Raw genomic sequence first — 13,488 nt, 5'->3', positions numbered from 1 at the left:
CCATCCAATGTAACAGAACTCAAGTCATTCCTGGGCATGATCAACTACTATAGCCACTTTTTACCAAACCTATCAACTGTGTTGGCACCATTACACTCGTTACTAAAAAAGAACCACCGCTGGCTTTGGGGGCCACAATAGGAAGAAGCCTTCGTGAAAGTAAAAGAATTGTTGCATTCATCATGTCTATTGTCAGGCCATCGAAAGAGCTGGTATTAACGTGATAACTCTCACTACGGAGTGGGAGCTGTGTTATGCCATAAAATGGAAGATGGGTCTGAAAGGCCCATTGGTGATGTCTCGACAACCCTCGCTACAGCAGAGAAGGGCTATTCCCAGCTAGAAAAGAAAGGTTTATCAGTGTTATTCGGGATGAAGAAATTCCACCAGTACCTGCATGGTTGCCATTTCACCATTGTGCCGGACCATAAACCATTAATATGTTTATTCAGTGAAGACAAGGCCATCCTGCCAATAGCATCACAAGGATACAGCAATAGGCCCTGATACTATCTGCGTACAAGTATACTTTTATGTACCGTACTGGCCTACACATCGCAAATGCAGATGCACTCGTCTCCCATTGCCAGACAATATTGTGCATACTCCCGTTCCGCAGGAATTAGAGCTATTATTGAATTTCTTAGATTCTTCACCTGTGTGTGTGAAACAAATTAGAAATTGGGTGAACAGAAATACAATATTATCGAAAGTCAGAGGCTGTGTCCTAAAAGGTTGGCCATACTTGCCTGTATCTGAAGAATTGAGATCATTCCATGTCAGGCAGGTAGAGTTGAGCTTCCAAGGCGGGATTTTGTTGTGGGGGTTATGAGTGGTGGTTCCCCCCACAAGGCAGAGCGCTGCTCTTGACAGAACTCCATAGTGCTCTTCCAGGCATATCAGAATTGAAAATGCTTGCACGAAGCTATTTATGGTGGCCAGGCATTGATGGAGATATTGAAAACTTGGTAAAGCACTGTCTCCACTGTCGGCAACAACAGAAGTTGCCAGTTCCAGCCCCCCTGCATCCGTGGGAGTAGCCTGGTTGACCCTGCGTTCAATTACTTATCGATTTATGTTGGACCATTCTTGGGTACCATGTTCTTGTTAATTGTAGCTGCACATTTCAAATTGATGGATGTATACGAAGTCAAGTTGCTAACGTCAAACACAACTATAGAGAAGCTACATCACAGTTTTAGCATATATGACCTACCTGAACTTGTTGTTTCAGATAATGGCACCGCTTTTACCAGCACAGAGTTTCAGAAATTTATGATCAGTTATCATTCAACACCGTCTGAACTACTGATGAAATGCCGCCTATGTACACTGTTACGCCTAGTGTTCCCAAATTTAGAGGGGGAACGTAGAGTGTAATCAGAGTAATCAAAAATTGAACCACAACATTCACAGCAAAGCTTGCACATTCACTGTAGATGACACGGTATTTGTGTGAAATTTGTGTGAAACCCCTGTTGGGCTCCTGGAACCATTCTCAGAGACTGGTCCATTATCTTTCCAATTACACAAGTTGGGAGATAGAATCATCTGTAAGCATATAGATCATGTTCATGCCAGAGAGACATTCTCAGAAGCAACTATTCCACCTGTGATTAACGTCGAACCGTCAATTCCTGAGGTGACTGATCGACCTAGAATAGACATGCCCAATGTCTCTGTAGAGTTGCCATACCCTAAATTGTCATGTTCTGAGGATGTATCTTATGCTGCAGTTCCTGTCAACCCTATTGAGGAACCTCAGGTCATAGAGCTACGCCGCTCTAGCCATATAAGGGGAGCACCTCAGAGACTTGATCCTTAATCACCTGAACTTATATATATGTATATGTTGTTGGATGTTCAAATATTTCCCTGTTAATAGAAGTTGTAAAAAACTAAAGGGGGAGGAAAAAAACTAAAGGGGTGGTAACTGAGGGTGTAGCCTCTCCTGATGTCTATTAGGAGCTGCGTGATGTTCTATTGAGGCTCCAACCAGTAAGCCCTAAGGGCGGGCCATCTGTGTAGTGGAGATTCGTGACGAGGGTCCTGATTGAACCTGTAGCACTTGAAAAGCTCTCTGTAATGCAGTTTAGCTGATTCTTGTTGAAACCTATCTGCTCTGTCGAGTCGTAATTCCGTTTTGATACAAAAAAATTAAAAATGAGTAATTGACACCATTGTTCGACACATGATCTCGATGTTCATTCGCATACATATGGATATATACCTTAACCTTTGTGTTTGTTGGCAAAATGGGAAGACAAAAAACAAAGTTTGAACTGTTTCATTGTTTTTGTGTGTTTTACTCTCTTGTTACTTGTCTGCCAGAATGGTGTCTACTTGGGGTGTAAACTGCAGCTTTCAGCACCATGGAACATGTAGATGGTATGCAGAGAGTCATTATGGTCAGCTTGACCATTAACCACTCCAGGCCAGCAAGGTAAAGCAAGCCCAGCCAATGGCAGCAGCCCCAACAGGGCAAATCAGATAAGGGCAACCAACATCCATCGCATTCTCGATAGTGTAAGCTGGTTCTGGTGCAAAGTGCAAAATAACAATCATCACAATCATCCTGGTGAACTCTGAGGAACTGGTGCAACTGCTGGATAAATAAACTACAAGTTGTGCTGTGCATGATAAACCCATGCCAGAATCGCAAGATTTTTTGAAAGAGGAAGATTGTAACCTTTTGCATATGATGGTTGATGTTTGTAAGAAAAATATATATGAATTATATTTAACTGTGTTATGATCCCTGTAAAGGCCAATAACATTTTTGGAAAAAAAAGAATTGAATTCCCAGTGACCAACGTAAAGGAATCATACAACAAGATTTCAAGTTGTAAGAAGTTTATTGTATCGAACAAACTAAGATCAACATCGAACAAACTAAGATCAACATCGAACAAACTAAGATCAACATCAAACAAACTAAGATCAACATCAAACAAACTAAAATCAACATCAACCAAACATTAGTCAGTAAGCAAGTAAAACTCTAAACAGATAACCCTTATTCATGTTTTAAAACAACCAATAACACCACGCCACATATTACAGTGCGCTCTCTGCAGAATTGCAGTCTTTACAGGAAACAGTCCAAAGTCACTACAAACTTCCAATGGATTCACTTCTTGCCGTTTTGCTGAGTTCTAATGTCCAGTGGTGTCGAAGGTCCTATCCCTCAGTCTTCTGTGAATTCCCGAATCGTCTTCCAGCGACGAGGTTTACTCCGGTGATTCCTTCCACTGGCATCGCCAGGGCGAATCTTTCAGTGACCTTAAATCTCTGCAGATTCCTCCTCTTCACCCAGAGGACAAGCTTTCACTAGAATTTTGCCTGGTAGCTAGCAGAGGACAGCCATCCCCTGCAGCTCTCAACGGCTGCTGCATAATGTTCAAGTACCATCCGCAACTCTTCAGACACTGAAACAGTCTGTGTCAATATGTAGCAAGACTTGGATAACATTCAGGCTTGGGCTGATAAGAGGCAAGTAACATTTGTCCCACATGAGTACCAGGTGATGACCATCTCCAAAAAGAGACAATCTAACCACACACCCCCCCCCCCCCCCCAAACATTCAATGGCATTACCTTTGCTGAATCCCCACTATCGACATACTGAAGAATACCAATAACCAGAAACTGAACTAGACCAGCTATATAAATACTGTGACTACAAGAACAGGTCAGGAAATTTTGTGGAGTGTAACTCACCATTTGACTCCCCAAAGCTTATCCACCATTTATGAGGCACAAGTCAGGACTGTGATGGAATACTCCACATTTGCCTGCATGTGTGTGACTCCAACAACACTCGAAGCTCGACATCATCCAAGACAAAACAGGTCACTTGATGGGACCCCGTCCACTAACTTAACCATTCACTCCTGCCACCACTGACATACAGTGGTAGCAGTATGTACTATATACAAGATGCACTGCAGCAACTCATCAAGACTCCCTCAATGGCACCTTCAACAGCACCTTCCAAAACACGCGACCTCTACCATCTTGAAGGACAAGGGCAATAGATGCATGGGAACACAGCCACCTGCAAGTTCTCCTCCAAGCCACACACCATCCTGACTTGTAACTTTATCACTATTCCTTCAGTGTTGGTGGATCAAAATCCTAGAACTCCCTTCCCAGCAGCACTGCGAGTGTACCTGCACCAGATGGACTGCAGTGGTTCAAGAAGGTGTCTCAATGGCATTTAGGGTTAGGCAACAAATGATGGGCAGCAACACCCACATCCCATGAAAGAATAAAAACCTGAATTGTGCATAAGGCAAAAATCAATACATGTGGTTAAAATAGTGTTGCCATACCTTTGCCTCTGGTTAGCCAGTAATTTTCTATGGCCACCACTGTATTATAGCACACAATTAATTTTTTAATTGGTATGGTTTCAGTCCAATAAAGAAGGAAGTAGTGTTGGATCTCATTCTGGTGAATGAAGTGGGGCAAGTGGAGCATAATTCAGTGGGAGAATATTTGGAAGGGTGCATGTGGAGTTGTACTTTTTTACTCCGTGACATCATTGCAAGCAACAGAGATCAGAATTCATATCAGTTATACTTTTCAGTTCCTTATATACTCATGAGCCTAAGGTTTTTATTTGTAATGAAAAATAAATGAATGTAGTGTGTTTTTAGATTAAAACAATAGCGGTCATCCATAAAGTAGGAAATCTCGATGTAATCTCATCATTTTCTAAATATTAAAGTATTAAGGTGCTTTCATATGAAACAATTCAAAAACGCTTGTAGATCAATTTGAAAGCCTTCAGACATTTAATGTACAATTCTCAGATTCAGCATATTATGTTGTTTGTCTTAACTCTAGGTTATCCGGAAAGTTCATATATAACTAGATGGTAAAGAACCTAATATAACAGAGATTTATTAAAAGTGGAATCTATAAATTCAGTTTCTAAGAGATGTGAATACATTTATAGTTTTTGGACATAAATTGTTTGGTTTGAAAATCTCGACAGAAATTTTTTTTAAAGACTGGCATTGTATCTCTGGCCAATGACATCATTGCGCAGACTGGTATTGGTGGTCATCTTCCTTTGGCAGAAGACACAGTGTATTTGGAAAACTCTGATCACAGCCGTTAGATTTCAATTAATTGTGGGAATGGACCAGGAAAAAAATCAAATGTAAAAATGCTCAACTGGAGAAGGGTTAATTTCAGTGAGTTGCAAAGGGATCTGGCCCTGATGGATTGGAATCAAAGATTGGCAGGTAAAACAGTAACTGAGCAATGGGAGGCTTTCAGTGAGGATAGATGCATATTGATGTTCCCTCTAAGGTGCATGTGTGCAATCTGTAATGTACCGTGTATTGAAATAAACATGATGCTCACAGCTTTGTGAAAGTTCAATGACTTAAATTGTAAGGTGCCCGTCGACCAAAAAAAGGTGTTCAGATGAGACTGTTGCCTATCCAGTGCAAAGAAAATTTAGAGGGAATATTACCATAGAGTAGACGCATTTCCATGAGGAGGAAATGAAGGACATCAAAAGCTGGAATTCCCAAACTGACTAGACACAAGAGATTGAAATGAAAAAAAAAGAGGATTTTGATAAATGTAAAGTTTGAAGTATGCATTTTTGAAGGAAGAATAAGAGAGGCAATATAAACTAAATGGTACAATTTTAAAAGGGGTGCAGGAACCGAAAAATTTTGGTTTATGTATGCAAATCTTTCAAATGGCACGACAAGTTGATAAGTCTGTTTTAAAAAGCATTTGGGATCCTTGGCTTTATAAATAAAGGCACTATACTATGAAAGCAAGGAAGTTATGCTCAATCTTTTTGAATCACGGGTTGGGTTTTAGCTAGAATATTATGTTTTTTCTGGGCACTATGCTTCAGTTAAGGAAGTCATGCCTTTGCGAGGGTGCTGAGGAGATTTAGTGGAATGGTTCCAGGGATGACAGACTTCAGGAGCAGAAGTTTACGTCTTGTGGGCGGGCGCGTGCCTGACCCGATCGAGCGTAAAATAGCCCTCGAAGACGTTGGACGAGCGTCCCAATGTCATCCTGCACACGTGCAATCTTCAGGTCGGCGGGTACACGCAGAAGTTGGAGCCATGCCAAGCATCAATTAAGCCACTTAAGGCAATTAAAAAGGCAATTATTTGTGATTTTACATTGCCTGTGCGATTTTGCGCTTGTTGCACAGGGAAAATGGGCAGGCGGGCAGCCCATATTTTGTCAAACCTCATTCGAAGGCGGGATAAAAAGGGTCAGCAGCATTGCCATTGTGAATAGTGAAAAGTTTAGGAGATAGCTTGCCACTGGTTATTTATTTGAACATGTCAGCTTTGTTCTGAGCTTCATTCTTAGCATTTCTAGGCTTCGTTTCAGGACTCATTGGTGCCTCCAAGGCCCCTGGAGGATTGTGACTGTGTGGACCCTTCCAGATATCAGACAGCTTTCTGTTACCCTGTAATGAGGATTGTGGTCTCTGCTGGTGGCTCCTCCTCCTCTGAGGAAGAGAGGGGCGGCAGGGAGAGGAGGCCAGGTGTCCCAGTGCAGCTTCCGGGGGTGCAGTCTGTGGGAGGACAGGCGCAGGCACAAGCGGGGCAAGGCCAGCAGGTAGTCCAAGGAAGAAGGGGCCGCAGAAGATGCCACTATGCTGCTAGGAGGGTTTAAAGGCAGTGATGCAGCTACTTCAATATGTTTGAGGTACAATGCCAAAGGAGAGCTCCTCCTTTCCAGGGAGACTGTGACCTCCATTTGTCAGATGATTGGGCCTCAGATTAGCTCCAACTGTATGGGTGGAAACCCCATGCCAGTGGCTCTGAATGTCATAGTGGCCCTCAACTTCTATGCCTCTGGCTCTTTCTCGGGGTCAGTGGGGACCTTTGTGGAGTGTGCCAATCAGCTGCCTACAGTTGCGTCAAGCTGGTGACAGAAGCTCTGTTCAGACGGGTATTGACATTTATTCATTTCTGGATGGACAAGGCCAGCCAGGCTGAGTGACAGAGGCTTTGCAGCGATTGCTGGATTCCCCCACATCCAGCGTGCAATCGACTGCACACATGGCCAGCAAGGCGCCAGCGGGTCAACCAGGTGCATTTGTCAACAGGAAGGGATTCCACTCGATCAGCGTCCAGATAGTGTGTGACCACAGGATGCAGATTCTGTAATTCTGTCCAAGGTACCCTGGCGGCTCTCATGACGCTTATATCCTCAGACACTCCCAGGCTATTCACTGCTCCAGCCTGGCTGGAAGGATAGCTGCTGGGTGACGAGGGCTATCCCTTGAAAAGGTGGCTTATGATGCCTCTCTGCCACCCAAGAACAGAGGCAGAGCAGCGTTACAATGAGTCATACCTCCACAAGGTCGGTGTTAGAGAGGACCGTAGGTCTTCTGAAGATGCGCTTCCGATGCCTGGACCGTTCGGGGGAGCACTACAATATGCCGCAGAGCGGGTGTCACTGATAGTGCTTGCATGCTGCATTCTCCACAATCTGGCACTGGCAAGGCATTGGAGGCAGCCTGCTGACTCTGCTGACTTGTAGGCCTTGATGACCTTGGCAGTCATTCTCTGGCCAATGGAGCCTGTGCTGGCCCCGCCTGGGAGGGAGTGGCCAGTGCCACAGCTGACATCTCCCCAGTCATTGCAGCCTCACCAGATGCCACAGTCACAGGCAGAGGAGCTGCTGCCGTCTTCCAGAGCGCCCTGAGAGGAGCCCATAGAGATGTCAAGCAGCTCGTGCGCCAACGTGAGGTTGCTCTGGACCTCTGCTCACCATCGATGGATGGGCACTTAGCTGGGATACAGAGTGCCTCATCCATCTCCCTCACTGGCACTGACCATTTGAGGTCTTGCAGGTCCGAGCACAACCGCAGGAACCCCCTCATTCTGTCCCTGGATCTGTGTCTCCATGAGAGTCGCCACTCACTCAGTGAAGGAGCAGTGCACTCGGCCATGATGGTCTGCATGAACTCCTCCACAACAGAGACCGGGGCATGCATACCCTCATGGTTCTCCACCAGATCCTCCTGCACATCCCTCTGGACATCCAGCATCTGCCGCCTAATGGATGACTCCAGAGTCTCCTCATCGGCCTTCAACTGAGCATTGTCCTGGTCTCTAGCAGTCCTCCGACTGCCAGTGCCGTGGGCACACTGCCTCTGCCTGCTCCTCAAGCGAGCTTGAAGTACCCTCTCCGCTGTGCTATGAAACTCTAGCCAAGGATCTAACGCCCACTGAGGTGCTGATGTCTGCGCTGGTGCCTGGTTCAGAGCGTGGGTGTGACACAGGTGCATGTGAAGCCTGGTGGTCTTCTGGCATCAGGGGTGACTCTTCAGGGTCCTGCGATTGAGAGTGTGCTGGCGAACCTAAGGGAGAACAACAACATGTCATTAGTTAAAGTCATCACACTGTCATTGTGCATGCCAGTCACCCTGGAGATCTGCATCATGGTGCCACCGTCTTACAATGATCAATGGGGAATCCAATTTTGAGTCTCCCATCAATGATGAGACCACACAAGAATGTTTGCACCATCTGAAACTTCACCTCTGTGCACTGCACTCTTACCTTTGTCTGACACCCCAGCCTCTCCGCGGCTGGTTGACCGAGGTGCATGGCGCCTCTTCGGCTCTAAGGCTTCCTGCTCAAATCAGGATAGCATTAGGAGGTCTGGGTGGCCTCCGCCTGTCCACGACTGTTCAATGTTGTTTTGGGTCATCTTTTCCTGAAAGGACAGAGTAACATTGATTAGTCCACTCTCTACCTGCAGCGCCATTGCAGCTGCCAACCCCACCTGGGGAGCACCCGAGTTGTGGCCCTCAAGCTGCAACGCACTCAGGCCAAGCAGCCAGGGCTCACCCCCTTGGTCAGCTCCGGTGTCATTGACAGTTGGCACTCAGGTTCTAACGCCCCTGAGCTCCACAGGGAGGGGGGGGGGCGGTGGGGGGGGTGCGTGGGGATGGCCAGACATTAACACTTCAACACACTGATCCATGCCAACACGGTACTCACCGTTCCCTGAGCGCAGCAGGTCGTTAAACCTTTTGCAGCACTGCACCCATGAGCGCCGCACAATGTCGTGGCTGCTGACCTGCGCTGCTGCCCCCTCCCAAGCTCTTTTTGTCAGGTGCGGTGGTCTCCCTCCATCTCTGGGGCCAAGGGTGTCCCTCCTGGCAGCCACCTCCTCAAGGAGAACCGCGAGGCACTCGTCCAAAGATTGGGGGGGCCGAGTGTCCACCTAATCTGCCCTCCCACCTGGCATCTCCAGCCACATTTGAGGCCATAACTTCGGTGTTCAGAGCGCTGCAAACATGTTCTTCCCCAGCAGCCTTCAAAGACCTGCCTGTGCTGTTTTTAAACCGGCCGCCAGGTCACCATTGGATCCAGCACCCAACAGGCTCCCGCCCCCGCCCAGCCCTTCCTGACCATTGGGAAGATGCGTATACTGGATGGGCCTTAATTGGCCGGCCAGTGTGAAATCGCAGTCGGGGGCCAATCGTGGGTCACGGGCCCGCCGATTGCGCCTGCACGCCAAGCGTAAAATTCAGGCCCAGATATGTGGAGAGACTAGAGAAACTGGGAATGTTGTTCTTGGAGTAGAGAATGTTTAGGGGAGATTTAATAAAGTTATTTCATATAATTAAGGGTTTTGCTGGACTGAATAATGTGAAACCACTTCCATTGGCAGAACGTTTGTTTAACTAGAGCGCACAGCTTTACAATATTTGGCAAAAGAGCCACAGGAGTGATGAGAAGAATTTACTTTATGTAACAAGCTATTAGGATCTGGAATGCAGTGCATGAAAGGATGATGGAAGCAGGTTCAGTAATAATTTTGAAAAGTAAGAAAGATGAATACTCAAAGGGGAGAAAATTGAAGGGCTTTGGGGGGAAAAAAGTGCGGCACAGGTTAGCAAGGCCATAACAAAAAAAGTACACCAAGGCTTCATTTCTGGAGGGATAGAATTGAAAAGTAGGAAAGTTATGCTAACCTTGGTTAGACCATGCTTACAGTACTGCATGCAATTCTGGTCGCCATATAGAATATAGAAGCACTAGAGAGGGTGCAAAGAAATTTACAAGGATGATACCAGAAATGCGCGGGTATACATATAAGGAGGAAAGGATTCAAGGGCTAGGTCTCTTTTTCTCTTGAAAAAAGAAGGCTAAGGGGGGCCTAATAATAAGGGGGCCTTTAAAATTATGAAAGGTATTGATAGCATGGGTACAGAGAGAATATCTCCTCTTGTGGAGAAGAGCATGACTAAAGGTCATGCATATAAGACAGTCATGAAGAAATCCAATAAGGAATTCAGAAGAAACTTCTTCACCCAAAGAATGTGGAACTCACTACTACAGGGAGTGACTGAAGCAAATAGTATAGATGCATTTAAGAGGAAATTAGATGTGTTTGAGGGAGAGAATAGATCGTTACGATGATAGATTTAGGTGAGAAAAGATGGAAGGAGGCTAGAGTGGAGCATTAACACTGAAATGGACTGGCTGGGCCAAATGGCCTGTTTCTGTGCTGTATGCCTGCCAGATTTTAACTTTTCTATTGTAAATTGGATGGCTGATCAATCTCCTTCCATGTCCAACTGGTTAAAATTAGCCCCATTGTAATTGAAAGGTCAAGAAATAAAGCAGAATGTTATCCATCAAATCCTCAGTCTAGCTTTTGCAACTGAAGCGGCTCCTTGCTTAAAGTTACATATAGTCTACAGTGCAGGAATAGACCATTCAACCCAACTGGTCTATGCTGGTGCTTATGCTCCACAAGCGATTCCTCCCACTCTAATACATTTAACCCTCTATTCCTTTCTCCCTCGTGTACTTGTCTAGCTTCGCCTTAGATGCATCTATGTTATTTGCTTCAACTACTTCATGTGCTAGCGAATTCCACATTCTTATCATGCTACAGGTAAGCTAGTTTCTCCTGTATTCTCTGTTGGACTTATTGGTGACAATCATATATTCATGGCTCATGGATTTGGTCTCCCCCACAAGTGGAAACATCTTCTCCATGTCTATACTATAAAACCCTTTCATAATCTTTAAGACATGAATCAGGTTGCCTCTTGAGCCTTTTGTTTCTTATAGAAGAGATAAGAGCACCTTGTCCAGTGCCTCAGTTTCATTTCTTATAATATGGAGACAGGAACTGTGCACAGTATTCCAAGTGTGGTCTAATCAAGGTTCAATGGAAGTTTAACATAACTTCTCTGCTTTTCAATTCTATCCCTGGAGAAGTGAACTCCAGTGCTTGGTTTGCTTTATTAAAGACTGTATTAAACCTGTTTCATTACTTCTAGTGATTTGTGTATCTGTACCCCTTTGTTCCTCTACCACATTTAATCTCTTAATTTCTTAAGCAGTATGTGGTCTCCTTACTCTTCCAGTTAAAATGCAGCACTTCACACTGACCTGTATTAAAATTAATTTGCCAATTACATGCCAATTCTGCAAGTTCATTAATGTCATCTTGTATTTTTGTTGCATTCTTGCTCAGTATTAAACTATACCTTCCATTTTGGTGTCATCCACAAGTTTTGAAATGATATTACCAAAAGCTGAGTCCAATTTCTATATGTAAATTGTTAACAACAGTGGTCCCAGCATTGATCCTAGTGATCACCATTTCCCACCTTTTGCTTGCCTGAATAGCTACCCTTAACAACTCTGCTCCCTTTTTCTGTTCTGTAACCAACTTCCAACCCATTCTGCGACTTGACCCTGTTAATTGTCTATTAATTGCTTAATTGCACGTAGCTGGTGAGCATTAACTGGGCATTCACTGGAACCCCTTATAAATAAACACACAATAAAAGTGTGGTGATGGAGCAGGTGTATCCTTGTAATGTGTAACTCTGAAAGAAATATAAAAGCATGTAAAGATTGGCTTCAATTCTTCACCAACTGGCTCTCTGAGAGAGAACAGTCCTCTGATTCCACAAGTTTTGACCCTGGTCATAGGTTTGCAATTTGAAACTCCAAATATATTATAGCTACTTCATTGCTCTTGTCTACTCTTCCTGTTACTTCTTCAAAGAATTCAATAAAATTGGTCACACACGACTTTCACTATGAAATCCATGCTGACTTTATATTTTCAGCCCGAGGCAGATAAGTTTCAAAAAAGGCAGGCGAAAGGAAAGTCACAGTGGGGGATTTGTTCTGTTAAGGAAGATGGCTCATTTGAATAGGTTAGTGTGGGGAAATTTCCTCATAGTTGTTGATCTGGATGTGCAATTTATTGTGGAAGAAAGCACGTGTTTTGAATCCATCCTTGCCTCATTTAACATTAACTTAGTCTGTCTTCAGAGTTACAGAAGAAATGCATATATAAATGACCAGTTCAGATCTGAAGTTTGGGTTCAAAATGAGCAAATTGCTGAGTATGAGAGTAGCTGAAGGTGGATTTTATATCTTCATTTAGGATTACAGTATTGCCTAACAGGACACTTGCATATGATGACATCCCTTTAACCGTTCCTTCTGTGCTACCTGTACAGATCTCTCAACCGAAATTTGAGTAATTGGGAGCCAAATGCACTAGTCCTAGATCTATGGGCACTGTGCCAGCTGTGAATTATACACAATTTGAGTAACTGTAATTGTATCTAGAAGGCTGATCCATCCATTCCTGCTGGCAGCATTCATTAAAGAGTATCTTTAGTTCTTTCACCACATGCTGTAATTGTTGTATCACTTGCCCATTTCCTATCTACACAGCTGTAACAACCAAGGATTAAAAGGAAAAATGCCAAATGCTTTGTTATGAATGAGCTGCTATTAAATACAGCTAGGGGAAGGGAAACAAATTGAAAGGATTTCAGATTTTTTTCTCCATTTAATTTTATTTACATTTCTGTCTCCTTTATTCACTGGAGGAATGGAAATTAGGCAAGAGGAAAACTGAAAAGGATGATATTGTTGGTGTCATGATCTTTTCAACAGTGGAGCCACCAGCAGAGGATATTGGCCTGCTGGAAGCGTATGTATTAATTTTACAGAACTACAACTTAGATAAACTGAAAATTAGTATTAGAAACAGGAATATTCTATAAGTATCAATTTCCATAATCTGCCAATCCACATCACCTATGCTTGTTTGGTTTCAGTTACTTCTCTATGCTCAGCCTTTTGTTTAGTTCATTTAAATTCATCTTTGGAAAGGAATCGAGTCACTTATTGTGCCTTTGACCCTGCAGAGAACAGAAGGTTGAACTGTTCAGTAAATTTACGAAGGCCATGGATGATGGGGTTAAAGAGCTGCTCAATGTGGGACAGGAGCATTGGAAAAGGTGCACAGGAGGTGGGTATGAAAAGCTTGTTTATCTCGGAACTGTTTTACATTAACTAAAAGCTTCTGAATAGTTACTGCGGCAATGAATAAAAATATATATGCTTTCAAGCAGATTTAGGCTCCTTGTCCAACTTTAGAATACATAGTGTCACACAAATAAAGGCCATTTGGCCCAGCACATTT

General features: G+C 44.1%; 1 protein-coding gene across 6 annotated transcripts in view; it reads left to right on the top strand.

The window, feature by feature from the left end:
* snx9b (sorting nexin 9b) overlaps window positions 1-13,488 on the top strand; it is a 186,675-nt gene that overhangs the window by 132,153 nt on the left and 41,034 nt on the right. For all 6 annotated transcript variants that reach the window (XM_078556848.1, XM_078556846.1, XM_078556845.1 and 3 more), the window contains 2 exons: window positions 12,890-12,993; window positions 13,211-13,314. In XM_078556848.1, coding sequence (XP_078412974.1) covers window positions 12,890-12,993; window positions 13,211-13,314 — 208 coding nt within the window. The remainder of the gene's footprint in view (window positions 1-12,889; window positions 12,994-13,210; window positions 13,315-13,488) is intronic.

This window comes from Cetorhinus maximus, chromosome 14 (genome assembly GCF_964194155.1).
Source record: "Cetorhinus maximus chromosome 14, sCetMax3.hap1.1, whole genome shotgun sequence".
Classification (NCBI taxonomy): Eukaryota; Metazoa; Chordata; class Chondrichthyes; order Lamniformes; family Cetorhinidae; genus Cetorhinus; species Cetorhinus maximus.
The sequence above is the reverse complement of the archived record's forward strand: the minus strand, read 5'-3'. Positions and strand labels throughout refer to the sequence as shown.